This window comes from Mustela putorius, unplaced genomic scaffold, assembly GCF_011764305.1.
Source record: "Mustela putorius furo isolate JIRA1106 unplaced genomic scaffold, ASM1176430v1.1 tig00003845_pilon_pilon_pilon, whole genome shotgun sequence".
In the NCBI taxonomy this organism is placed as follows: domain Eukaryota; kingdom Metazoa; phylum Chordata; class Mammalia; order Carnivora; family Mustelidae; genus Mustela; species Mustela putorius.
In genome coordinates this window covers 13,838,436-13,865,643 of record NW_025421998.1, presented here as the reverse complement: position 1 = coordinate 13,865,643, position 27,208 = coordinate 13,838,436, and the positions used below count along the sequence as shown (strand labels likewise).

Genomic DNA, 27,208 nt, shown 5'->3' with positions numbered 1-27,208 from the left:
ACCTCCAGACCTTTCTAGCAGGAGCCAAGGGAGGGAGCGCTGGAGCAGGGGAACCAGCAGGGGAGCTACACCGCAGCAGCCTGGGCCACACAGATGGAAACTCCTTGCCAGCTAGGGGGTCGGCCCTGCAGACTTGGGGGCGTCATGCCTCCCGGGTCTGCGGGCAGCGGAGGAGTCTCCAGTCCCATCCCAGTTTAGGGAGCGAGCATGCCAGCTGATCCTAAGAAGGTCTGAAGGCTTCACCTGTTTCACTGCTGGCCCCGAGCCTTGCTTTCAGCCTTATTTGTGCCCTTGGAAGTGAGAAGCAGGCTTGGGGTTTCTGGCTGGACCAAGGGCACCAGTTTTTCCTGCCTGGAAGACCTGCTGGAGTATGGGGTTTTTGGAGCTTTGCTCAAAGCTGGTGCCATTTAACAATGACAAGCCGCAGTCTGTCTTGCTGCCCGGCTCAGGCACGGTAACTGCTCCCCCAGCCAAGTGTGTGGGTCCCACCCCACCCCAGCCGGGCTCAGAATCCTTGGTGGGGGGTGGGCAGGGCTGTGTCGTGCGCCCGCAGGGAGGCCTGGCCTGGATAGCCGCCTCGGATTACAGCTGATCTGCAAGCGGAGCCCTAGATATTGTGCTGGGCCCGCACCGTTGCCCGCTCTAGAGCCCCGCTCCAGATTCTCCGCGTCGGCTCCGGGCTCCTCTGTGCCTCCTGGCACAGCCCGCCCTCCCGAGCGCACCAGTGGGGCACCAAGAAGCCGTAGCCAAGGGCTCCTGTCCTGGTGACCCCTGGGGCACTCCTCGCACCAGAAGCCACCTACACACACTAGTTGGGAGCGTTCAGTATCAAGGCACATGGTGCTGTAGGAAAGCACAAGGCCGGAGGCACAGATAAGCACCTGCAGGGCCCGGGGAACCAGTGCAGAGGGGAGGCTACCCGTCTTCGCGCGAGGGCTGCAGGCGGCTGTGCGGTAAGGACCAAGACAGCCCTGTGGTCACAAGGAGGTGCGTTTAGGCAGTCCTGGGGCGACGCGGTCCTGCAGCTGTGAGCTCATTGCTACATTAGCTGGCACAGGCTAGCGGTGGCCCCAGGTGGCCTAGTGTCCCCATGTTGCAGGGGTGTGGTGGGCAGCTGCTGAGGGACAGGCCAGGGGCGTGGATGACAGGAAGAGCAGGGACTGGATCCTGAGAAGGGGAAGGAAGGCTCTTGCTCTCCTCCGTCCCCCAGGTTTCTGCTGTGGGCATCCCAGCAGCCACCACCCTCCCGTGATGCACAGCACCATGACGTCTGTGCAGGCCTGTGCGCCGACAGTCTGCACAGCCCAGCCACAGGCATGGGGAATGGACGCACAGACACGGTGGAGGCTGGGTCCCGGCTCTTCCCACAGAGAACCGCCGTCTGGCCTCCCCGAGAGGCCACCAAAGAGACAGGGGCTTCAGGGCGTCCAGGGCCCAAAGAGGGGGCGTGCGGCAGTGGGTGCAGCGGCGGCCTGCAGTGGCAGAGAGGCAGTGCGGTGGGGGAGCAGGCTGGGCTGGGGCTTGGAAGGGCCCCGGCATAGAGCCCCCAGCTGCACGTGAAGCCGTTTGTCCTGTTTTTCTTTTATTTGCAGTTTCCCGAGACAGAACAAAATAATGATTTTTTACACTTACAAGGCTCAGAAAGAAAAGACAATGGAACTCAGCAAAAAGAGAGAAGGGGGGGCCGGCCAGCACTGCGGGCAGCTGGCCCTCCGCAGAGCGGCCACACCTCCGACATCTAGCTAGAAGAGCAGGTGTGGCCTGCCCGAGAGGGGTCATGCAAAAGAACTACCCCCGGAAAAATCCCCAATTATCCCAGACAGGCAGCTCCGTGGAAATAACAGGTGAGGGGAGGAGGGGAGGAGGCCCCCGGAGGTGAGGGTGGCCAGGCCACACGCTGTCCACGGTGAGCCTTGCTGCTGCCCACGGCCCAGGGAGCCTGGCAGATGTTTACCCTGTGTCCATGGGTGGGGACAGCTGTCCTGAGCACAGCCGTGGACGGGCAGGTGAGTGTCCATTCGGAGTGTCTGCTGAGGGACAGTCCCCTTGGAGACCAGCGTCCTGTGTCCCGTTCCCCACTCTGTGCCCCTCCCGTGGCTTGATTTGTGGGGGAAGATAAAGAAAATCCTTGTTAAAAATGTGAATTAAGGGGCAGGTGTTGGAGTGGCAGGGTCCACAGCTTGGCGATCACAGCCGCTAACCAGCCCACCTGGCCAGCTGCCCTGGGCGCACTCTGCTGCCGTCGGACCCCGGTGCCCACCAGCTCGCAGGTGCACATTGCGATGGGCCCAGCCTGTCTTCTCATCCCGGGGTCCCTATCACCCCCGCCCCCCCCCACACAGCAGCCTGGAGAGGCCTACTGGGGGGTCCACCGCACCTTGCCCCTCAAGCCCAGGGTAGCCCTCCCTCCCTCGGCTCCGAGCCTAGACTCTGAAAGCGCCCTGTTCACAAACCCCTGCCGCGCCCGCCCCGGCCTGGGAGCGCAGGGTGCCACGCACCGCCTTCTGACCCCTCTCCTCCTCCTGCCTCTGGACAGGCAGGAGGGCCTGTCTAGGGCCCCTCTGTGGCTGCACCGGCTGGTGAGGGAGGTGGGCGGAGGGGAGCCACCCCAAACAGGAGGGAGGTGCTGTGGGAACCCAAGGGTTCCCCTCCCAACCAGGCTGCCACCAACAGCATCCTCTCGGCCAGACTCTGCCAGTTGGGAAGTCTGTACCTCCCCGGCCCTGGAGGGGCCAGAATGGGAGCCCCGGGCCCACGGGGGCTTCTCAGATGGCTCATTGGGCCCCCGGGGGCCGGCCCGGCCTCTGCACTGCTCATCCATGCTGGGGGCATGAGAGGAAGGGGGGGGAACATCCGTGCTCAGGTCCCCTTGGCCCCAGGTGGCCGACACTCCTGATGGCAGCCATGCACGGCGGGTGGGGGGGGGGTGGGTATGCAGACCTAACAAACACCGTTCCTCGGCCCGGCCCCTGTGGACAAGGTCACTGCCCCACTGCTCCCTGAGGGGCCAGGAGTGACAGACACGTGGAGCGTGGGTGGGGGGTGCCCGGCGGTTCAAGGCCCCGCAGATGCCAGTGGTTTGTACAGCTTTTGCCTTTTTTTCTCCTGTTTCATCCAACATCAATTTTTTTTTTTTTTTTTTTTTTTGGTGGTGGTTGTCATCTTGTTGTTAAAAAGAAATCACATCCAGTCTTGGTTTTCTGCAGACACAGGCACCAGGGGAGGAACGAGGCAGACACAAACATGCGACAGGCAGGCCGCGGGAGGGCGGCCGGGCTCCAAACACTGAGTCTGTCCCACGAAGCCGGCCACAGCTCTGAAAGGTGGGGAGGGTGGGGGTCAAGGGGGAGGGTGCGGGGGGGGGGGTGTCAGCTCTCATCTGTCCCCACCCAGGGAGAAGGGGTGGGCGGGGTGTCAGCGCTCAACTGCTCCCCCCCAGGGAGGTAAAGGTGGGGGGTCAGCTCTCGTCCGCTCCCCCAGGGAGAAGGGGGAGAAGCAGGGATGGGGTGCTGCCTGCCTATAGTGCGGGGGCGGCTCTGCCCAGCGTCCCCGGCGCACCCCAGGAAAGGGCCCGTGCCGGCACCCACCTTCACTGCAGCGGCGCCACGGGCGCGCCCGAGCAGTGGAAGTGCACGTTCTGCCACTTGCCGTCACGGCGGTGCCACACGCGCGTCTCCTCGGACTGGCTGGTGCGGGGCCGGCCCTGTCCGTCGATGTACTGCGTCAGGCGGATGTAGGCGATGCACGCGGCGTCCTCCCCGATGACGTGCACGTGCGGGTTCAGGATGGTTGTGTGGATGGGCTTGCTGTTCTTGGCGAGCACTGTGAGCAGAGGCAGGGGCTTGCTGGGCGCCCTGGGGAGCCTCTGCCCAGGGAAGGGGGGCAGGGAGGCTACCTGGAGGCCCGGGGGCCCCACTGTGCTGTCGGGGGCGACCCCCACGCCCAGCCCCGGCACTCACGGTTCTCGAAGTAGAATCTGTGGAAATCCATCCCTTCAACCAAGTTGCCCAGCGCTTCAGGCTCGAACGAGGTCAGGCCTGGGTCGCAGATTTTCCTGGGGGGCAGACCCAGGTGAGGAGAAGCCCCTGCTGCCGCCTGCCCTCCCTTCACTGCAGGGAAGCCCCCACTCCGCCCCAGGCACCCCCCGGGACCCAGCCCAGATGCCCTGCTCACGCGTAGGCCTCGAAGTCCCCGTTGTTGACTGCCTCGATGAGCTGCTCGGTGATCTTGATGACTTCCTGCTTCCGTGCTGCGGGAACACAGCCGCCCAGTGACCAAGGACCACCCCAGGTGGCCCTGCAGAGGGCCTAGGGCAGAGCATCCCCAGCCCCCACCCGCTCTCCTCCCCAGGAGGGACCCGATTGTCCGGCTCACACGGCTCCCTCCAAGGTCACCCACAGCCCCCACATTCCCAAGTCCATGGAGCCCTGTCTGTCTTACATAGAAGGTCTCCATGTGATAGAAATACCACGTCTGGAGAATGCAGAAAGGGGAAGCAAAGCCCGCCATGACTGTGGTCCCCAGTCCCTCCGGCCATGTCCCCTGGGACCTGCCCCCTGGCCTCTGCCCACCTAGACTCGGCTCCCAAGCCCCTGCCGCATCCAGCCCCTCTCCAGGAACATCTGGTAAGGGCTGGCTGTGAAGCGGGGAGGGCGAGGGGCAGTGTCTATGGGGCGAAGGCGGAGCAGAGGGCAGGGGACGGGGGACTCGGGAGTCTGTGGGTCTCTCCCTGGAAGCCCACAGCCAGCTGGCTGGCCTCCCACCTGCTTGGGTCTCTACCCGTGTGCAGTCCAGGGCTTGGGCGCCAGCCCCCCTCCATACCCCCCACCCCCAGCATCACCAGCCCACCTAGCACCCTCCGTCCTGGGGCTCTGGGCTTCTGCCCACTTGGCCTCTGCACTGGGACAGGCCTGGCCCCAGGGTGCTAACCTGCGGTCCCCGTTCTCTCTTTAATCACAACTTGTTTCAGAGAATAACGCAGCTGCAACCCACTGCGGATTCAAACCTGGATCACTTTCACAGCCACGGAGACTCTCATAGAAATAAACCAGATAGAGCTGTGAGTGCCTGTGTTCCCCTAAATCTCATGCTTCACTCCCCTCCCCAGAGGAGGACTACCCTCCGGTGGGTGCTTAACCGCCTCCATGAGGACATGTACACTCCCAAGTATGCACACACATCGCGTGTGCGCTCAGACGGCTCCCAGGGACCTCGGAACTTACTGTGCTCCCCACAGTAAGCCTCAGACCCAGCCAGTGTGGGATCCCACGAGCTCCTCCCCACAGGCTCCCTGCCAGGTCACTGTGCTTCCAGAAGCTTCCCTGGCTCCCCAGTGGCTCTCTGTCCCTGCCACTGGGCATCTGTCTGTACTCCAGCCACCAGCACCCCTGCGAACAGCACCCCCGTATGCTGATGCGTGGGCTCCAGTCCCAGAGCACACACAGCAGGGTCTCCAGAGGGGGACTCCGCATTCGGAAGCATGTACCACCCTGGCATGGGGCTGCACCGGCTCCTCCCCGCTGCCGGCACCCTTGGTTGCCTACGTGCCCCCTCCCACCAATGCCCACCTGAACTGTGGGCACCACACAGTGCATGTGGGTCCAGGCGGGCCTTGTGTGCCGCATGGGATCTGGAGAGTACAAGCGGCAGAAGCTCCGTGACACCCGAGGGCTCAGGTGCACGTGTGCGCTGGTGTTACAGGGGAGGGCAGGTGCCCGTTTGCACGTGGAGATTCCCGTGGGCATGGACCTGAGAGCTTCTCCAGTCTCGGAAACCCCTCCCTCTGGACCCAGCTGTGTTTGTGCAAAGGCCCCCTTTCCATTTCTCACCCAACTCTATGTCTGGACCGTGCCAGGGTCTGGGCTCCGGGCTGTCTCACGCAAGCCCAGGCCCCACTGTCTGGTCGGCCCTGGAAGCTGGTCCCCAGCACAGTGGGCTGCAGGCTCCGGGGAACCCACGTCCGCCCATATCCATCGGCAGAGCTCTGTCCCTGCACCACCACACTCTACTCTCGGGCTTGGGACCCGAAGCAGGATGTCCCTCTGCATCCCCAGCAGCCTGCCCACCCCTCTACCCTCTGCCTGAGCATTTCTGCTTTGGGGATGCTCACCCCCTCTCCCAGGTCCCTGTCCCCACTGCAGTCCAGCTTTTCCCAGGGGACCCCAAGCCAGGCCCCTCCTGCCCATGTAGGGGAGGGCAGTGCCTGTGTGTCCAACACCCAACACCAGTTGGGCCCCCTTTCCATATCAGCACCCCATGGGAGCCCTCAGCCCTGTGACTGGAATGGAATGACATGTCCTCTGTCTCATGTCCCGTGCATCCCGTACTGTGGTAAGTCCCCAATCTTGCCCCTTAGTGAAGTCTTGTGGCGTGTTTCTAAGCCAATTGTAAGATAAAATGAGAGTAGAAAGTCAAAAGGAGGCATTGGGGTCACAGCACATATCGCCGAGTCCGGGGTTTGGGACCTGATGTCGCCGATCTGCAGACAAGGGCTGCTGCCTGGACCCACCCCTGCCCTGCGGAGCAGCTCTTCCTCTTCCAGAGGGAGTAGGGGCTCCCCGGGAGGTGAAGCCACCAGCTGTGACCTGCCATCAGCTCCCCCCTTCACCCCAGGCCCAGGCAGCTCTGCAGACTGAGCAGAGGCGTGGGGGCAAGGGTCTGGTGTGGGAGGGGTCCCAGCGGTGGACCGGAGCCCCTACATTCCCTCTCTTGGGACAAGCTAACAGGCTGGGAAAGGGTCTGGCAGGACCCCAGCGGCCCCAGGCTGGCCCTAATCCGTGTCGCTTGGCAGTAGGGGCACCAGGAGCCCACAACCCCCGCAGGCAGGCAGCAGCAGATTGGGTGTAATCCCTGATTATGGGGAACACCGCCTGGGCCCGTGGACACCGACCCCATTTACACATGACGACAGCTGGCAGGCATATAACCCTGGCCCCAGAGGTGGAGACGGGGGTTGCCCGGGCTCTGACACCCATGACCGCAGATCTAGAGAGCCAAGTCCCCTCTCCCATCCCTCCCGGCAGACCCCCTGCTCTCAAAGGGGCTGCAGTGCTGGGGACTTGGGCAGGGGCACATGCCAGACCAAGGACGCCGTCCCCCGGGGGCCTCAGCTCCCTAGGGCTCCCCACTCCCCTGCCGCACCCTGGCCCCCCAGCACCCCTCCCTTCAGTCCTGCTCAAGGCCCCTTCTTGTGGTCCTCACCTCTACAAGCTTAGTTCAGGGCAGACCCCCAAGGTCAGCCCAGGATGCAGTGCTCACGGTATGCCCTGTCCTCAGAGCCCCTAACCCGGCCCGCGATGCAGACTGAGGGCAGCTCACAGTCCCGGGTGGGCAGCCCCCCAGGGGCATCTCTCCACATCCCAGCCTCCAGTTTCCTCATCTGTGAAACCAGGGCCAAGAGGGGCCATGGAGACGGGCACACGGATGCTGCCAACCCCTCCCCAGGCTCCGTTTGCACCCTCTCCCTCACCACAAGACCCCCTCCGCCCCAGCCCTGTGACCAGCCTCCGTCCCCGGGCCAAGGCGGCCAAGACACCTGCACCTGGCCTCGCCCCTCTGGCAGAGTATAGAGCACTTCTGCGGGGGTCCACTGCTATCTGGAGGCTGCCCCGTGCCCTCCTGGCCATTGGGGTGGGCACAGCTTCCCCACAGCCCCTATGCCCCTCACTGCTGGCAAGCTTTGCTCCCCCTGGTCCCTGCCCAGGCCTTCAGGCCCCGCACTCACCCAGCCACTCCCCAGCCATGCCCAGCCCCTGGCCCGCAGCCTCTCATCCAACCGTGCAGGCCTCCCTGCCTGGTGTCTCCTGGCAGGTGGGGGGGGACGCTGGGGGGGTGCTGCAGCCCTGGGGTGTCACCCATCCCTGTAAGCGATCCTGGCGGCAGTCGGCAGACCGGCTGGCGCGACCGGCTCCTCCCTCTCTGCCTGGGGAGGGGCCGCAGCCCAGCGCCGGCCCCTTGCCCCCCCAAGCCCTCGCCCTGGGCCCCTGCAGCCAACACTGCGTCACACGGGCCACAGATCACAGGCGCGAGGCCTTCGTCTGGCGCCACCGCTTCTGATTCCTCCCTACAGGCATTCATGAGCCCCTCCTTAGCCACAAGCTCCTGTTCTGAAGCCAAATGACACCTTCGTGTCGAATTCCCTGTGCTCCCCTTTCCGCCCGCTGCCCCCCAAGCCGGCCCCTTCCCAGAGTGAGGGGGCAGCACACCACAGCCGGGGGTCTCCATACCTGTGAGCCCCCAAGGAGCAGCCAGGGGGCCCCTCAAGGTGCTACTTACACAGGGTGGGTGGGGGGCCTGGGAGACCTGGAGATAGGCAGGGTGGCGGGGCCCTGGGCTTCCAGAGCTGAGCCCCTCCTCACCGTGTTCAGGATGGCAGAGAGCCTGGGGGGTGGGGTGGAGCGGACCAGACAGGAACAGGAGGCTTGGGGGGCAGCACGGGAGACAGAGAAGCTACGGGCCTACGAGCTAAGCCAGAGGGACAAAGAGGCAGAGGAGGACACAGGCACAGGGAGGGCAGAGGGAGATGCTGGGGGGACACCGGGGACGGAGGGAGTGTGGGGGGATGAAGGTGGATGCAAGGACACGAGGAGGAGGAATGTGGGGCCCAGAAAGGGACGTGAGGGACACGGGGGTGTGGCGGAGGGCACCAGGAGAAGTACAGGGGCACAGGGGGATGCAGGTGGACATGTTGGGGGAAGGACGGGGGAAGTGGGGGACAGGGACATGGGTGGATGTGGGGGATGAAGGGGGAGGGGGCGGACGGGTGGGACAGAGGGGGACGGGGACACAAGGAGGCACAGAGGGGATGTGGACGGACGGGGGGATGGGGAATGTGGGGGATGAAGGGGGACGGGAGGATGAGGGCACAGAAGAGGGGCTTCAGGAACGTGCGGGCAGCACGCTGTTCCGTGGCCGTTCAGCTGCTATGGCAGAGGGTAACCGCCCCCATGGACAGAGGCAGCCCGGCGTGTGCAGAGCCCAGGGAGGACCCAGCTGGGCAGCAAGGCCAGGCCTCCCTCCTCTCGCCCACAGCCATGGTCGGGAGAGGCTACGCCTCCGTAGGGCCCCATGGGGTGCTGCAACCGGGAAGGTCAGGCAGGCGGCGTGAGGGAGGCGAGACTCACACGAGACGCACTGTAGACCACCCGGAGGGCCCTGCCCATGCCCAGGCCTGGGACACAGCGTTGGGGAGAGGCCTGGGGCAGCCTGCAGAGCTGGGGGAGGGAGAAGGAGGGGAGGGCGGCGGCTGGGAGCGCCCTGCGTGGGGAGTGCCAGGCGGTCAGCCCGGCCCAGGCCCTGAGCCTCAGGCAGCCCGGCGGCCGGGGCAGCTGAGGCCACACACAGCGGGCGCAGGAGCCACTCGGCAGCAGGGCAGCAGGCCCAGGGGCGCTACTTACACAGAGCAGGCAGGGGGCCCTCAGCATCCAGGGCTCCCAAGCCCCTCCCCACGGAGCTCAGGATGTCAGGGACCCTGGGCGCTGGGGTGGACAGGAGGCCGAGCGTGAGCGGCCCAGGGAAGCAGTACCATACTCGCTCCCGCCCAAGCAGCCCCTGGCCAGTGTCTGGAGTGGGGGGGGGGGGGCTCAGGCCGGTGGTGGGGGGAGGGGAGGAGGCCACCATGGGGGGTTGGGGACAGAAGGGCCGAAGCAGCCCTACAGAGACAGGCTGCTGCAGGGTCCTCCAGGCAGACCCCGCCCACAGCGGGGCCCCCCCGACCCACTGACTTACGCGGAGAGCGCAGTGGGCTGGCGGGAGGTGGGCGTGAGATAGGGGGTTGGCTTCAGAGCTCCAGGAGCCCCTCCTCACACAGCTCAGGGTGTCAGGGGCCCTGGGGGTTGGGGCAGACAGGTGAGACACTAACAGGAGACAGGAGGGGGCATGCGGGAGAGACAGGGACAGTACGAGGATGGGTGGGGTGGGGCTGGAGGACCTGAGACACAGCTCACAGTTGGGTCCAGGAGCGGGACACAGAGGACTGGAGACGGCAGGGGCGGCAGGCCTGGGCCCTTTAGGGCCCACCCTGCTGCCCAAGGCTGCTCTCCCAGCCCGATGGCGCACTGGGGTCTGGGCCGGAGCAGGCCGGCCAATGCTCCTGCAGCCTCCCACAGAGCCGGGATCAGGGCAGAACTGCAAAGACAGGGCCTCGGAGGGGGCCTCCGTGCTGACAACAAGGGCTTGTATCCGTCTGTTCACGGAAACCACGTGAACATCCATTCTCCCTTCATCCAGGGGCCTGTGCTCACCTCTGTTTTGGCCCCTGACACCACTGTGTCCCCCAAACTTGCAGAATGGCTGGCCATCGGGCCCTGGGGCAGCGCTGCAGGCCTTCAAGGCCGAACTGTGACCATGTGGCCCAAAGGCTCCGGCGGGCCCACATGCCACCTGCCCTCCCAGGGGAGGTGGACAGAGCTGGGAGCAGAGGGGCTCTACTACACGGGTGCAGCCCACCCACCCTCAGGGGCCATGGAAACACCCAGAACCCAGGCAAAGCCCCTTGCTGGCTGTTTCCTTAGTGGCTGCCAGCCAAGCAGGGTCACCAACTTCAGGAAGTTCAAGAGAAAAAAATTAAAGCAAATTCAACCATGAACTTGTTCCCCTGCAGGCTGGGAGCCGCCCCGCTGACCAGGGCACCGGTCTCTTGGCCCGCATGCACTAGGCAGGCCACGGGGGCTGTGGCCAAGCAGAGCCAGCGCCCCGTGGACACCCCTTGCCCGCATCCCAGACGCCACACCGTGCCATCTTCCAGATGTACCTTTCGTGTCCTCGTCCTCTATAGTGGTGTGAGTGCTGTCCGATGACTCCTGGGGGACACATGGAGACAGCGGGTCAGGATGAGGTCTCTGTCCCAGCCCGCCTCTGTGGGGCCTGGAGGTGCCCATCCCGGAACCCCACATGCGGTCACCCAGCCCCAGGCCTCAGCCGCTCACGTCCGCAATGGCCAGGGGCCCAGACGCGCCTTCTGACCAGACACACTTGGAGGAGAGACTCCCTAAGGACTCTTCCGTAAGAGAGGAAAACAGGCTGTCTGGCACTCCCAGCGGAACGGGAAAGCTCCCCCAGCCTGTGCACTGTGGCAGACAGGGCGGGAAGGCTCCAGGAGGGCCTCAAGAGACTGGCCGTATCCACAGCTCCTGCCCCAGCAGGGGCCGCCTGCCCCTCAGGCCTGGACTGTCCAGCCAAGCCCAGTTTCCCCGCTGTGAGGGCCTGTGAGGGTAGACCAGCAGCCCCAGCACCTCTGACCCCACTCTAAAACCAGCGGCCTGTCACCTGTCAAGGACTTCCCAGGAGGTCTGCCTGCTCCTGAGGTCCTCCAGGGCTCCTCCTATACCCGAGTGAACGCCCTGTGCTAGGCCCTGCCCAGCGATGGGGGTGGCCTACAGCTTGTAGGATCGGGGCTCGTACCACAATCCCCCAAGGTTGTCTAGAGGCCCCTTGCAAGACAAACAGGAGCCTCACCCCAGACATGGGGCCCAAGGAATAGCTGCCCCGAGCCACAAGGCAGGAGGACACCCAGGCCCCTTCTGGTACGTTGCATCTATGCTGAGAGCCACTGGCCCCTGGTCCCGGCCTGCAGCCAGGATATGAGGGGCCCTTTGGGGAACTCGGGGTGAGTCCAACTGCAGGCTGGGGCGGGTGCCGATCCTAGAAACACAGCTTGGCGGCCCTCCGTCCCTCCCGCCACCCTGAGAGCCAGCCCCTTCTCTGGCCCCAGGTGTAGGCGCCCATGCAGCGGGAGATGCTGGGCACGGAGCAGCGGCAGAGGCAGGCTGGCCCGGCTGGAAGCACTGGGGGTAGAGGTGAGTGATGGGGGCGGCCAGGGGCATCTGTGCTGCTCCTTCCTCCCGGCCCACGCCGGCTCTCCTCTCCTGGCACCCCAAGGTAGCCCTGCATGCCTGGCTCCCGGCTCTGCTGCGCCGGCCTGCAGATAGGGCTGGATGGACAGCACGGAGGTCCTGAGAAGCAGACCCTGCTCTGGGCCCCCACTGTTAACAGTAACTCGGTACAGCCACACCTAAGATGGCAGCGCCTGGGGCCTCATTCTGAGGGGGCGGCCATGGACCTGTGGAACTCTGTCCTGCCTCAAGAAGGGTCCCTATACACCTGCCCCTCCAACTCTCAGTACAAGGGCTGCCCCAGGTCAGTGCCCCAGACCTGCCCCTGGCCAGGGGCCTGCCTCCTGCCTGGGCACAGGCTCCCAAGGGGGCCAGTGGGTGCGGTAGTACCTTGATCCCGTCCACGGGGTTATGAATGACGGTGGTTTGAGGCTCCTACAGAAGAAGGAAGCACAGAGGAAGGAAAGAGGAAGTGAGAGGAGAAGGTGGGTGGAGGGAGGAGGCAGCCGAGCGTGCATGGCAGAAGGCAGAGCAGTTTGGGGAGGCCCAACGGCCAGGAAGGCCAGAGAGAAGCACATGCGCCCACGGAGCGCAGCACAGAGCGTGGGGGCGCTGGGCAGGGAACGAGGTCCTCCTGTCCACTTGCCTTGCCGCCTGACCCTCTGCCGTGGGATGGCCGGCATGGTTTTGAAGATGTCATGGGAATGAGGGTGGCATATGGAATGGATGGGGTCTGAGATGGGGCTGGCTGTGTGGGACCCTCCCCTCCGGGGCTGAGGCTGCTCCCGCGTGCTGGACGGCCACTTGACGAGCCCAGCCTTCCTGTGGGCATACAGGGCTGGGCTCCGCACGATCTCGGAACCTGGGCCCCGGCAAACCCCGATCTCTCAGGGCGGCCAGCCCTACACAGGCCGCCATGGGCACATAGCACCCTTGCAACATCACAAGCCACGCCACCAGCTCGGGGCGGGGGGGCCCTGGCCAGGAGACATCCCCTGGCCTCCCGACAAGAGGGCCAGAGCCAGCGGGCTCCTCTGAACTTGTGTCTGCCCACGTCTGCCCAGCCAGAAGCCCCCAAGCCTCCTCCACCCCTGCTGGGCAGCCACAGGCCAGCACAGCCACGGGGTACAGCCGCCCACAGGAAGCTGCCCTGGCTGCTGCTGGGTCATCACCAAGCCAACTGCCACAGCGGCTCGTCTCCCTCCAGATCACTGGGGGGCTCCACAGTTAAGACCAGCCCCACCCATGGTTCCTGGGAGACACCAGAGCCCTCAGCTCCAGGGTGGCGTGCCCCTGCAGCAGCCAGGAGGCGTCTCACCACCCAGCCAGGCCCCTGCAGGGTGGCCAGGCACAGACGCTCCAGGTGGGCCTGCTGAGGGCAGAGTTGCACAGGGCAGCGCTCCTGAATGCCTCTCAGAGCTGACCCTCAGGTGGGACACTAGGCCAGGCCCCTGCGCAGCCCTGAGACCCCCCAAAAGGGGCTTGGCCCTAATTCCACACCCAAGAGCAAGGGGGAGCTGGAGGGCCAGGCACCGTCCATTGGAGGTAGCTGGGGCTGCACCCCACCGCACCCCAGGCCTGACAGGTGGCCACTGCACAGCCGGGCTGTGGTAGGGCCAGGGGGCAGGGGCCCAAGGAGCGCAGTACCAGGGCAGCCGGAGGAAGCGTCCCTTTCGGGCTGGTGGCAGCGGCGCTGTTCTTGGTGCTATTTGTCTGGGGCTGTGGAGAGAGGAAGAAGTCAGGGGGGAAGGAGCCACACCCCTTCCCAGGGCCTGCCCGCCAGGGAGGGTGGGCAGCACGGCCACAGGTGGGCCCCAGGGCCAGGGCACTCACCTTCCCTGCGTCAGCCTTCTTGTTGAGTAAGCTCTTGGCTGCTGCATGGGGAGGAAACGGGCAACATGAGCAAAGCACCTGCAGCCCCCGACTACCCACCCCCTCGGGGTGAGCTGACCTCAGGGCCAGCTGGGCTCTGGGGATCCCCAAGAGCTAGGGGGCAGCCAAGGGACCCCAAGTCCCAAGGCAGGGTGGCATCTGTCCTCGGTGGAGGCTAAAGCAGGTCTGCCCAGTACTGAGCCTGGCCATCCTGGAGAAGGCCCACAGGAGACCCAGGACAGCTCAAAGCTCTCAACGCCAGGACAGGCCCCTTCCCCCAGCCATTCTCCATGATCCTGCAGGACACCATGGGTTCCTGTCCCACACAGGCCCTGCAGCTTGTGGGCAGTGTGTAGGCTCCACCAAGGAGGAGGCAGGTGCTCCCCCCACCCTGCACAGGAACATAGGATGGGGCACCAGGCTGGGGTGCTGGGCCATCTGCCTGTCACCTGCCTGTGTTCCCGGGCAGGGGCCGGCTGCAGCTGGCCACCCCCCCACATAGGGAGGGGCTCATCCCAAGTGCGGATGGCTGCCTGCCATCAGCCTCCCACCCCGCTCCCTGGGCAAACAGGACTCAGCGCCCTGCCCACAGGCCCCCTGGCTCAGCACCCGGGGGCTGCCTCGTTCTTCAGGAACCAATCCTGGAAGTCCTGACCTTGGAGTCATTTCCTGGCCTTACCGGGGCAGCATCGGCCCCAACACAGGCCTCCCGGCCCACCCCTGAGGCCCCGGGGCTCTGATGGGCTCAACAAGGTGCCACCCATGGGGAAGGCTCCAGAGGGCCCCCCCACATCTCCGGCTGCCCACCACCTGTGGGACACCCAGCACTCGCCCCAACACGACCACACAGAGGTCAGGGCAGCCCGCCACCCCCTCCAAGTCCCACAACATCTGGGCCCTCCGCAGTGGACAGCGTTCATAGAACAGCTGCCAAACCAAGGGAAGTTGGCTTACCTTCCAGGGAAGGAAAGGTGAGGAGGGAGGGAGATAGTAGTAGGGAAAGAAAGAAAACAAGATTCACGTGGTCAGGCAGGAGTGCAAGCCTGTGGCCCAGGACCCCGCCCGCCCCACCAGCACGCCGGGCCCAGCGCTGCCCCACCTGTGCAGGGCAGAGCGCCACATCAGGGGCCGAGGCCAGGGGTGGGCCCCCAGGGCTGCTGCAGCCCCCCACCCTGCCGTGGGTCCCCAGCCTCCAGCTGGCCAGCCGTCCCTGCAGCCCACTGTGGTTCACGGGGGGCAGGGGGACTCTTGATGGCGGGAAACATCCCTGGAGGCCGTGGTGCTGGGCTGCTGTGCACACCGGGACCCAGGGAGAGCCGCAGTTCTTCACGAGGGGTCCCCACACTGGCAGCCTCAGCGGCAGCACCCAGACCCCCCCACACTTCCCAGGGGTAGTGGGGCCTCTGTTCTAGGGGGCTTTAATGCTGCTTTGGTTTGAGACCACCATCAGGGTCCCAATCCTCTGGACTGTGGCCCATCTTTCTCTCTGGGAAGGTCCCTTTGCCACCCTCCAGGCTCTGTGCAGGGACATGGGTGATGTGCTCGAGCAGAGAGCCCTGTGGGGCTGTCCAAGTGCCACCCCAGGGTCAGTCTCTCCCCACAATCTGTCCACTCTCTCAAAGGCTTCCCCACCAGGAACCATGGGGCTGCGTGTCACCAGAGACCTGCCTCTTGGCCCATGCCCCGGTCCTGCAGGCTTCCCCGCCACGAGAAGTATCACAGGATCCCAGTCAGTGCAGGGGTGACAGGGCCCCTCTCTGGCCCACCAGGCCTGCCCGCCCTGCAGCACACCCTCCCGGTCTGGCGAGGCTGGATCAGGACCGCACCCCAATGCCTGCAGGCCCACACCCGTGAGCGTCCCAGGACCAAGACTGCCATCTCCCAAAGGGCCACTTCCCCTTGTGGGGACCCTGGAAACCACCAGAGGTCAGCTCCAACCCACCTTCCCATAACCCAGCATGGCGGGACAGCCCAAACCTGTGGACATGAGAGCTTTTGCACCTAAACCCCGCTGACCTCAGTCCCCTGCTCCCTTCCCCAAGTCCAGCGCACAGGTAGGCCACCTCCCCCAACATGGGAGTCATGCTGAAGTCGCACAGCCCAGGGACCCCATCCTTGCTGGCTGACCAGCAGGGCCAGGGTCCTCCAGGGGCCCGGAGGAAAGAGGCGTCCAGCCCAGCATCCCAGAGCCATGCATCCCCACAGAACCCGCACAATAATGCAGAGCGTCCGAGCCGGCCCGGCGCACCGAGGAGACACAGCCTGCCCTGCCTGGCCTTCCTCTCGAACCGAGCCCTGGTGAGAAGCGGACGGAGACCCTGGGGCAGGCCTGGATCTCAAGAGAGTCCTCCTCAGTCCCTGACTCTCCAGACCCTGCTACCCGAGACGACAACGCCCCAGCAGACTCAGACGGCTCCGGTGGGGCCCGGGCTCCAGAAAGCCTCACAGCAGACACCCAGCCCCTTAACCGATCCCCAAACACCTCCCCTGAGGAACTCCCTTGGACCAGCGGCTACAAGACACAGGACAGGCCCCTCCTGAAAGCAGCTCCTGGAAATTCCTTGCCTCCAGGGCCCTGTGGACCCCGTCTGTACTGGCAGTACAAAGCACAGGGCACTCCCTCCACACTTTCTCAAGTCAGATGCGCGAGTTGGCAGCAGGTGCCCTGGGGGGGGGTGGACTGAGCGGGTACCCCAGACCCATGGTGGACAAGCAGAGACCTCAGGCCGGCCATGGCTGCCCTACAACCCCAGCTTGCCTGCCCCCCTCTCGGGGAAGGCCGAGACGCTCTGACGACCTGCAGCATCCATCTCCACGGAGACCCCACAGGCTCCTCTGGCCAGGGCGCTGCATCACCCAGGAGGCTGTCCCCTATGGAGGAGCCGTGGCCTTGAAACGGAGAACCCCGCCCAGTGCCACTGGCTGAGGTGGGCTGACCTCAGCCCAAGGCCCAGCAACTGGCTCATCCCCTCGCCGGCGGCCCCAGACAGCCATGCTGGGCTCCGTCCGCATGCACTGACCGCCTCGGGGACCAAGCAGCCCCGGGCGCCCCGCAGGGCTGGGCATGCACGCGGCGCATGCATCCGCGGCGCATCCACGGTCCACGGCAGCTGGGCAGGCGCAGGCAGGGGCCCCGCCGGAGGGCAGCCCGGTGGCCTCGCTCACTGCACTGGGCAGCCGCGTTTCTCCAGGAGTGCCCAGGCACCCTGCCCTCCTCCCCGCCATGCGCTCCGGATGGCCCTCCGGGGGCCTTGCCTGCCGGACATGTCTGCTGGGCTCACAGAAGGGCACAGACCATCCTCCCAGAGGGTGGCCCTGGCCGGAGTATCCCCAGGAAGGGGCAGCTAAGGAATGCACCCCCTGCAGGACCTTGAAGCAAGAAATGGGGTGGACGGCTGGCTGGGGCCAAAGCACAAGGCACCAGCAGAAAACCGGCCCCTGCGGCTCCATCCAGGGAGCCCTGGGGTTGGCCCTGGGCTGCAACAGGCTCTGTGCGCCCTATGCCTGCACTGGCCTTGGCTCGGGCTGGGCTCCTGGCAGGTCCTGAGGTCTGCTAGCCCTCAGGGCTCTGGCCAGCTCACAGGGGGATGGGCAGGAGCTGGCCTGAGGCCCCTGGGAGGAGCAGGGTCCAGAGAAGCAGCCTCTCTGCTCATACATTTGGAAGGAGGCCGGGGGCCTCACAGAAAGACCCAATAGGACCTTCTCTGGGGGCTGAGGCCCCTGTCCTGGAGCTCACAGGGCAGACATGTGCACCTCAGACCCACACAGACCTCCAGCTCCAAGCGAGTGACGGGAGCAGCATGGTGCAGGTGCTTGTGCATGGGGGCGGGCCAGGCGGGGAGTGCGGGGGGCTGGCAAGAGAGCTCTCATGGTGCAGGACCTCTGCCCCCAAGCCTTCTTCCCCAGAGCCCCCATTCAGGGTTCAGACCCAGCAGCAGCCCTGAGGCTTCCTACAGGTGGTCAAGGTCACTCTGAACGGGAGTCATGACAGACAAGCAGGGAGAGAGATCACAGAGCACAGGGCTCTGACCAGAGGGGTCTCCTGACCCCCAGACTCAGGGGCCAGGACCAAGGTCCAGTGAAATGCATCTGGGGGGAGGCATGGCTCGGGTGTCCCCTAGCCTGAACCCTCCTTCAGTGCATGGGGTCTGAGGCTGCTGGGACAGCGGGGGCTGCCGTGTGGGATCTGTCCCCGGCGGGAGCGGGGGCTCCCGGGGCCTCGGGGGCAGCTCCGGAGGCCCAGCCGGCAGCTGCGTGCAGCGAGGGGCTGCATGCCAACAGGCGGGACCCTGGGCAAGAGCATCTACCTTGTTCCACCAGCCCCATGGTGGTGCCGGAGGCCGCGGTGGACATTGTGGCCGGAGCGGTGGTCTGTCTGCCCACTGTTAGCACCGGGTTAGAGACGAGGGAGGGGCGGACACAGACGGGGCGGGCAGGGGAAGGGAGGGGAGAGACAAAGGAAGCAGAAGAAGATTAGAGTCCACAGTTGGGTGGCGGATGGTTCCAGAGTCCCGTTCACAGGAGAGTGGGAACAGGACTGGGACTGACGGACAGCTGAAAAGGGTCTGCCTCCTTTCTCCTTAGAAAACCCCAGCGGGGGCTTCTCGCGCCCAGTGGGCATGCGCACAGGACAGGACCCGTTAGTGTTGGTGTGACACACGACCCCCGGTCCCGGCAGCACAGTACCACAGCCAAAGGAACAGGATGGGGAGCTAGATGCAGACGAACAGGGATGGACCCCAGACGCTCCCGCACCCAGTGACGCGGGCGACACACAACCACAGGACAGCCAAGGGGCCACCTGCCCCGCGGGCGACGCTCTGCCCAGTGGGCCTGCCAGGGCCCCTGGCCTTGGGGTCGCTGACAGATGCCCCCGTAGCAGCCACACGCCCCCCCGCCCCGCCCACCCACAGCGCCAGGGCGGGTGGCCGCCAGTGAGTCCAGAGCTCGGTGGAGAAGTCCCGGGTCCTCCTCTCCCCTCCCACACACAGAACGAGTGCTCAGAGGGCTCAGGACAAGGCCACGGAGGTGGCGACCAACACCTGGACAGACACACAGGGCTGCGGCCCAGACGGCAGCGAGGACACAGACCCAACACGCAGGGACAGGGACGTGTGCCGGGCGGCCTCCCAGGCCGGGCTGGGTCGGGGTGGGAGCAGACCCTGGGGTGCTGCCCAGAGTCCAGGCCTCAAGGTCCTGAGCAGGCAGAAGGCCGCTGCGCCATGGGGAAGAAGGGCCGGGGGGAAGGGGGGCGTGAGAGGGGCGGGCTACCGGCAGCGGCTCCCTGGGAAGCCTTCCCCTCCGCGAGCTGACCGTTCTCACCTGAGAAATTTCTTGTGGCCAGCATGGTGGTGAGGATCGCACCCTGGGGAGAGACACGCAGCTGAGGCCAAGCTACCGCAGCCCAGACCTCAGCCCGGGGGCACCCGCAGGATCTGGGTCCCAGCCTGGCACCCCAAGAGTCTACCGGCTCTCCAGCTGCTCAGGGACCGGCCCCCACTTCCTGAGTGAAAACAGAGGCTGCCCGCTGAGCACAGCTTCCAGGGGCCTTCAGGACCCCCGGGGCTGCTGCGGCTGGCCTCCTCCTCCCCCTCCCCGCCCGGCCACCAGCAGCTCAGGCTGCTGTCCACACCAGGCCTGCCAGGGTCCGAGGCTGCCCACCCACTCTCGCTGGGGCAAGGGGCAGCAACCGGGGGCACCTGCGCCTCCATAGCCCGGGGGGGTCCCCAAGCGCCGCTGCCATGCAGGGCTGGATCTGCCTGACCCGTCTGCTCTGGGAGGGTGCCAGGATCGCCAGGACCCCGTGCCTTCCCTCACCCAGCCCGCCGGGACCCCTCTGGCCACTCCTGGCCTGGGGCCATCAAGTCACAGGCAAGCCCCCAGTGGACGAGCACGCGGACCGTGGGATAGGTGGGCTGGGCACTGAGGCCCAGGTCTTACCTTGAGCTTCCTTCGGGCGTTGAACTTTTTCAAGCACTCCACGGTCTCCTGCCTGTGCATCATGGAGGCCACCGTGGAGCGTTGCTGTGGGGAGAGGGGCCGTCACACCCTGCTAAAGGCTCCGAGAGGTCTTCGTCCCTCAGGGAGAGGGCTCAGGACAGCAGAGCTGTGCCACGGCCCTTGTGCCAAAGCCACCAGCCGCCCACTGCAGCCAGAGCTCAGCTGTCCCCCCCCACCGGCTGCCCAGCCCTGAGCCCACTGCCCCTTTCTACCTGGAACCCCCCCCACCCTCCTGGCTCTCCCGACGGCCGTGTCTCCTACCCAGGCCGTCTGCCTCGACACTCCGTCCCCTCACACACAGGCTGGACCAGAGACGGAGGCCTTGACAGCCCGCAGTGGGTCCCAGACCCCTGAGGCGCACAGCCAGGAGACCCGGGATGTGCCAGCAGCGGGCGGAGGACCCCAGGGTCTGCGTGCGGGGACTTACGCAGACCCACGGGTGCTTCAGCGCCTCGTGGGCTGTGATGCGCTTGGCGGGGTTGATGGTCAGCATCTGGTTGATGAGGTTTTTGGCTTCAGGAGTGACTGTGTCCCACTCAGGAGATGGAAACTAGAAACGGAAGCGACAATGAGGGAGTGTGAAGCCCCCTCCCCAGACAGCAGCCAGGGTCCTCTGAGGTCTCTCACGTGGGCCTGCCTCCCCGAGCTGAGGAGGGGCAGAAAGGGTCCAGCACTCACGTCGTAGGCTCCCGCCTTGATCTGCTGGTACAGCTTGTGCTGGTCCTCGTCCCAGAAGGGCGGGTAGCCCACCAGCAGGATGTACAGTATCACCCCTGCGCAGAGCAGAGCGCTGGCCTCATGCGCTGCCCTGCCCCCACCCCTCCCTCAAGTCTCCTCCCCAGCCCCCCACTCCCTGCCCCCTAACACCCCTCCACCCCCCTCTCTGCACCCCTCCCCCAGGCCTCCTTCCCAGACCCCCACCTTACTCCCAGCCCCCCACTCTCTGGATCCCCCTTGTAGGCTCCACCCCTAGCCCACCCCCATGCCCTCAGAACACAAGGGTCACGTCCAGGGCTCAGCTCCTGCAGCGACCCCACCACAGTGGTCTGCATGAGGTCCCCCACCCACCCCACGCTGTGCACTCCTTCTGGCCCAGACCTCTCTTCTGGGTGCAGGGCAGGCACTGGGGTGGTGGGCTTCAGCCAGGTGGGCCCCACCAGGGTCACATGAGCAATTCTAGTCTGGGTGGGGAGGGGGACTCCTGGCGGACAGCAACCCTGAGTCAGCCCAGGGGCAAGCCTGGCACGGGCGCAGGGCTCCCTCCACCGCGGCCCCGCGGCCCCACCCCACCTCCACAGAGGGCTCACCGCATGCCCAGATGTCCACTGGCTTGCCATAGGCCTCCTTGCGCAGGACCTCTGGGGACAGGTAGCCTGGCGTGCCGGCAAACCCTGGGGACAGGGCAGGGGCGGTGTGAAGGCCAAGAGGGCAGCAGACCCCCACCCTCGGTCCAGGCGGCCAGGGGTCCCCACTCACCGAACCATGCCTGCTGGTCCCCCTGCACCTCGATGGCCAGGCCGAAGTCCGCCAGCTTCACGGCCGCCCCTTTGCACTTGCTGGCCAGGAGCAGGTTCTCGGGCTGCAGGGAAGATGACACGCCAGTACGCGCGAGGGTCACGCCAAGGGCACGGAGGGGAGGGGGCATAGCAGATGGGATGGTGGTCTGCAGGCTGACACCCTGCCCGGTGGGAGCTGCCCCAGCAGATTCCTTGTGACCCAAGGGGGCAGAGGGGAGCTGTCACACCCAGGCCGAAAACTCAGAAAGTGGCAGGCAGACTCGAGAGCCCCTCACTAGCCCGGCAGGCAGTACGCTTGCCGTGTCCCACATCTGGGTGCTCAGAGTCGGTGGGGGGCTGCCTGAGGAATGGCGCCTCCCCCACCAGAGGACCAGAGTAAGGAAGCAGCGCAGAGCATCTGACCGCCCCATCCCTCAGCCTCGGGCCATCCAGCACCCCCAGCGGGAAAAGGCCCCTTACATGCCCCCGCCTCAGGAACAGTGCGCTTGAGCAAGCTGAAGGGACTTCGTCCCCCATCCCACAGGAGCACCACAGGGCGCTCTGTGCCCTATGCCCTGTCCATGGGCTGCCCATCCTGGCCTGGCCGCCTTCAGCGGTCAGTGCAGAGCCCTCAGAGCTCTGGCCTCCAGCCTCCCTCGTCCCCGACTGCCAGGGGCCCTCAGCCCCCTCCCCAGGCCACCGTCCCAGCAGGCAGGCCATTGAGAGTACAGCTGTGGTGGTGCCCCAGGAAAGACCCTGTTAACAGTGCTGGGGACCCTGAGGTGGCAGAATGTGCCCATGGCCCCAGGAACCCATGAAGAATGCCAGCCCCGTGGCAGAGACCAGCGCTTCCCCGGGCTCCACACAGCTGGCCGGGCCCCATGTCCCCAGCATGTCATCTGTGTGAGATGTGCTGTGGACATGGGGTCCAGCCCAGAGGCCCCCGCACGTCTTTGTTTGATCAACATGAGTGGGACTGGGGGGGCCCCCACCTCCCCTCGCACCCACATCGAGGGGTCTGAAGTGGCCGGCAGGACTGCCATGGATGAGGGCTCAGCCCCAGAGAAGAGTGGGGGACCCCTGCTCCCTCCAGTTCCCTCACAACCCCCCAACACGGTGCCAAATCCCTCTGCTCTCCCCACACAGCACTCGGCTGAGCACAAACCCACCACGGGATGGCCTTGGGGGTCTGTCCCCATCAGGGGACAGGCGTCCTCTCTGGAAGAGGAGACGCCATCTGCCCCCCACGCCCAGCAGGAGGCAGAAGGTCCACTGTCCTGCCCTTTTCTTCTTTTCATCAGGCTGGTGTGGCCCAGGACATGCCGGGGCCGGGGAGCAGGGGCGCACATATGTTCATGCCTCACGGGCTCCATGGCCATGGTGGGGGGCCCGCTGCCACGGGGCGCAGCTTCAGACCAAACGTGGTGCCCGGCAATGAGGCCCACCACCCGGGCACACAAAGCAGGCAAGGACACAGGACCATGTGGGACATGCAGAGACAGACGGAAAGGGCACGGGAGGGGACCCTGGGCCTGCTCCTGGTGTGACACCATCCCTAGAGCAGCCCCTACAAAGACCAGCACCATCCTCAGAACAGTCCCTGCAAAGATCAGGGGCCCAAGGGAGGTGTAACCCCATTCAGCCTGGGAAGGTCGGTCTCAAGTGCCACCTGGGGATTCTCGGCAGGAACGACAGACCCTTCCCCCAGAGCCCAGCCCAGAGGAAAGCCCATTTTGTAGACAATGAGAGGCAGGGAAGCTGGAGGGGGTGCTGCTCCCCCTGAGGCCACGCGGTGCCCTGCGGGGGAACAAACCGCTCTGCCTGGAGTGAGCCCAGGGCAGCAGACTCACAGGACGGGCTGGACACCGGCAGAGGCCAGCGGGGCCGCCCTCCCCAACCCTGCTCCCCTGGCATCTGCCCCACCTGTGTGCAGGTCACCTGTGTGCGCCCCCCGCTGGGTCTGTGTTCCCCCCTGCAACCCAAACACCCCGAGTAGACACGCACATATACACACACCCCTGCCTGTGTCCCCACACGTGCTTGTCCTCACGCTCCGGGTGGGGGGGGCCTTCTTGCAGGACGCGCAGCTGCCAGTGGCCAGCTGGCCCAGAGCAGGGTTGGGGACTCACCTTGAGGTCCCTGTGGACGACCCCCATCTGATGGCAGTGCAGAACCGCCTCCAGGATCTGCTGGATACAGTGACTGCGGCGAACAGCAGGCGTGTTAGTGAGGGTGGCCACGAGAGGCAGGGGTGGGGAATGGGGTGCTATGTGGCACTGGGCTCGCAGGAAAGCAGAGTCAAGGTGCCGCCTACCGCACAGGGGAGGAGATGCCAGCTAGAAGGGGGTCCCCTGTGGCCAGCACAGGGCAGGGCCAGCCCCCACGCCCCACCTTCTCCTCTGACCAGGCCCACAGCAGCAGTACTCAGAGGACACACCCCTGTTCCCCCGGCTCAGGCCGCCCAGGCCTGACCCCGCACCAGACATCCTCTGGGAGGAGGACCAGGGCTGAGCCCACACCCCTCTGGGCAGGCCAGCCATGTGGAGCGGGGTGGCCACCAGAGGCCCGCAGTCCTGGCGCAGCGGCAAACCCACAGCTGGCCAAACTGGCTGCTCGGCCCCGGGGCAGCCCCGTGGTCCTGAAGGCTTCCTGCCTCTGTCCCGAGTCCTGAGCCAGGGAGATGTAGGGGGCCTCCTGGGCACGCCTGGCTGCAGGGAGAGCTCAGAGCTGCCTTCGGGCTCCTAGCACACCTGCACATGCTCATCACTCACGCCCCAGGCCCCAAGGACACAACACCCTGGGGCCCGAGCCTGCCTCCCCCAGGTGCCCCGAGGGTGCCCACGGTTGCCGGCTGCCCCAGAGCCAGCCCTTGCCTCCTTGGGGTCCCAGCCACCCCTGCAGCATGGCCAGCCACAGGCCACCAGGAGCCCCCTGCCCAGGACAGCACTCACAGCCCCTCGGGCGGGGGAGTGGGGGGCAAGGCAGGGAGGCAGACTGCTTCAGGACCCTTCCCACCATGCCTGGACCTGGCAGGTGACTGAGGGTCAGCTGTTCTAACCTTGAACAGGGCATGGGGTGAGGGACCAGACTGGGTCCTCAAGTAGCTCTGGGCACAGCTGGGAGAGCACACACCTGAGGGACATCTGCCCGTGGCACAGGAAGGAAACCCGAGCTTCCTCCCTGCACAAGCCAGGACCTGGGAACCCTAATGACAACAGTGTCTGAGCTCTGCAGGGGGTCAGAAGGAGCGGGGCCCAGACCTGGGGGAGGCCACCTCTTGTCAGCGCCACCACGGGCTGGAACCACAGCCCCCTCATGCCCTAAGTCTCAGGACCTGGGGTCTCCTGTTCTTGTGTACTGGCCTAACTCACCCTCAAAACCTGCCTCATTCTTACGACTCCCACAAAGCCCTCATCTGCCTAGAACCATCCCCCATGGCCCTCATCCCCGTCCTGATGGCGCCAGCCCCTCGTTAAGGTGGCCATGCGCTCAGCACCTGTGGGCTGACCCCCACGGCAAGCTCGCGGGGGGGACCACTCCACCGGGGGCCCTCCTCTAAGGTTGGGTAGGACGTGGGGTGCAGGCAGAGCCCGGGGTTGTCAGCGCTCATACCCGGCGCTCGGCCACCGGTCCCTGGGCCCACCTCGCACTGTGGCATTGGCAGGGAACTGGGGGTGATGGGGAGCCCTGGCAGACCAGCCCCCTCCCAAGCTGCTGCGGCTCGGTGCTGGCCCCACTGTCCCGTAGGAGCCTACCCTGCCTGCACCAACAGGCCTCGTGGGCCACAGGGGGACATGGCCTGGGCCTCTGGCCACTCTGGTGGGCCCTGGGGTCCCTGGCCTCTCGTCAGACCTGCTGAGCCTGCGGCACAACCTGCTTTGGCTCTGGGTCAAGCCCACCTTCCACCTGCCTGCCCCTTGAGACCCTTCCTTGGCTCTGAGCCCTGACAACACCCTCTGGGCTGCCCACCACAGTCCCACAGTCCCACAGCCTCTGCAACAGTCCCAACGGGGTTCTTTCCTCATGATAGGGCCATGCCCAGCAGGGACAGGTTCCGAGAATGTCTGCCGGACCCACAGGTCCGTGCGCTACAGGACAGACTGGGAATGTTGGCTCAGACTGGGGGCTGCACCACCGCTTTTCTCCTTGTCCCTTCCTGGGAACGCAGGGCCCAAAGCAGCACCAGAGACGTGAGCCCACACTCCCAGCCAGCGTGTCTCTCCGAAAGCACTGTGGGACCGAGGACAGACCCCACTCCAGGGCTTCACGGGCGCCAGGAGGGAGAAACCGGTGGGCAGGAGGGAGCTGCCTAAGCTGGGCTCCCCGCCAGCCACATGGTGGTGGGGGCCTGACGCCGCAGCTTGCAGAAGCCCATTCCAGGAGGCCCTGGCCTGGGGGGCTCCCGGGCACTTCCGGCCCCCTGCCCACTCCAGCCTGGGAGCATAGCCTGGAGTCCTGCCCACCTTCCCTCCTGCTCACACGGTGCCATCTTCCTGGTGGGGCCTTTTGGGGCCAGAGTTGTTGCCAAGAGCATTCCAGATGCTGACTGGGTCCTGGACACCATTCTCCTGGTACCAGGCTCTGGGGTCACCCCAGCTGCACTCCTGCCACCGCCTCCTCCTCGCTGGGGCAGTCGGATTCTCAGGGGCCCTTGAAACATCTCTCAAGACCCACATAGCTTTCTAGGGTTCTAAAAAACTGGGTCATAAATATTTTGACCTTTGCTTTCCCTGCTTTGGAAAAAGACACTCCACGTTCCCCACAAACCGCCACATTTCTCTGAAGTGGGATCAGGAAAGAGCTCAGAACAGCAGCGCCTGCCTTCCTCCCGCCCTCACCAGAGACTCGCCACGATGGCAGCCCCAGCACACCCCACCGCGAGCAGCACTGGCTCTGGCAGGCCCCAGGGCTGGATCTCCCTGCCTCCGCACGGGGCCAACGACCCCTCTCAGGGGCAGATCCCCAGAGCCAGGAAGCCCTCCCAGGATGGCAGTTAGCCTGGGCACCCCCGCCACGGTTCCTGACGATGCCCGTGGGCGAGTCTACGGCAGATGGTCAGGTCCTCCTGCCCGGAAACAAAGCACCAGCACAAAGGTCAAACGCGGGGCCAGAGCTCCGGGGACAAGAGGTGCCCAGAGGCACTCCCTGAGAGTCCTCTCGTCGCCTTCTCCGCACTGGGCAATGAGCAAGGCAGGCTTCGTGAGAGAAAACGAGGCATTTGTGGGGGGGGGGGAACCCCAGCTCTGTCTCCTCTGGGCCAGTTCCAAGGGGCCCCTAACACCAAGGGGGCCCTCCCCGACAGGGTCCCCAACAGGACTGGGGCCAGAGGGATCCCCGGGCATCAAGCAGCAGGGCCAGGGCCTGGAGGGGGTGTTGGAGACAAGGCCGAGACACAGGCAGGAGGGGCAGGCAGGTGAGGGAGGAGCTCGGAGGCCACAGGTGTCAGGGAGCATAGGGCGTGTGCACGGCTGGGCGTGGGCGGGCCGGGGTGGGGAGCAGCACCCAGGGGCTCCCAGCCAAGAGGGAGTTGCAGCCATGGGCCTTAACACCCCTGAGTTGGGAGCACCTGCTGCGGAATGCAGAGAAGGGGCCAGGCTCCAGGCAGTGAAGAGTGCTGAAGAAAAGGCCCCAGAGGCAGGGCGCTGCCGGTGGGGACACAGAGGGCCGAGAAGGCCCGCGGCCCGGATGCAGGCTGCCACGTGGCCATGGTGGCAGAACTGTAAGGCAGGCCTTCCTCATGTTGGCTTTGCCCTGGTGGTGGGCCCCGGGCCCTGCGCCAGCCAGCAGGACCCTGCCCACCTGGCCTCCCCAGAGCTCCTCCCACGCCGGAAGAGGTCAGGACAGCCCAGGCCTGGCAGGCAGGCGCCCACTCTGCGGACATCCCCACCCTGGCCCCACCGAGCCCGGGCATGCGGCTCGGCTGCTCTCCCTACTTTTCTTAAAGGAGAAAATGAGGACCAATCTGCTCCCGAAGAGGACCGGCCACTCCCAGGTGAGCAGACGAAACAA

The 27,208-nt window shown here is 65.7% G+C and overlaps 1 protein-coding gene across 10 annotated transcripts in view; it reads right to left on the bottom strand.

The window, feature by feature from the left end:
* Positions 1–3,171: 3,171 nt before the first annotated feature.
* CAMK2B (calcium/calmodulin dependent protein kinase II beta) overlaps positions 3,172–27,208 on the bottom strand; it is a 78,090-nt gene continuing 54,053 nt past the window's right edge. The window contains exons 6-21 of one of the 10 annotated variants that reach the window (XM_004739466.2): positions 23,329–23,401; positions 21,180–21,282; positions 21,011–21,094; positions 20,382–20,476; positions 20,131–20,253; positions 19,644–19,727; positions 19,026–19,068; positions 18,011–18,085; positions 13,665–13,705; positions 13,479–13,550; positions 12,222–12,266; positions 10,751–10,799; positions 4,174–4,249; positions 3,960–4,054; positions 3,588–3,822; positions 3,172–3,316 (exon numbers count right to left, since the gene is read on the bottom strand). In XM_004739466.2, coding sequence (XP_004739523.1) covers positions 3,590–3,822; positions 3,960–4,054; positions 4,174–4,249; positions 10,751–10,799; positions 12,222–12,266; positions 13,479–13,550; positions 13,665–13,705; positions 18,011–18,085; positions 19,026–19,068; positions 19,644–19,727; positions 20,131–20,253; positions 20,382–20,476; positions 21,011–21,094; positions 21,180–21,282; positions 23,329–23,401 — 1,291 coding nt within the window. In that variant the 3' untranslated portion in view covers positions 3,172–3,316; positions 3,588–3,589. Of the gene's footprint in view, positions 3,317–3,587; positions 3,823–3,959; positions 4,055–4,173; positions 4,250–8,785; positions 9,477–9,726; positions 9,827–10,750; positions 10,800–12,221; positions 12,267–13,478; positions 13,551–13,664; positions 13,706–18,010; positions 18,086–19,025; positions 19,069–19,643; positions 19,728–20,130; positions 20,254–20,381; positions 20,477–21,010; positions 21,095–21,179; positions 21,283–23,328; positions 23,402–27,208 lie in introns of those variants that run through there. The other 9 variants (XM_004739465.2, XM_013059789.2, XM_004739467.2 and 6 more) reach the window with 9 other exon arrangements.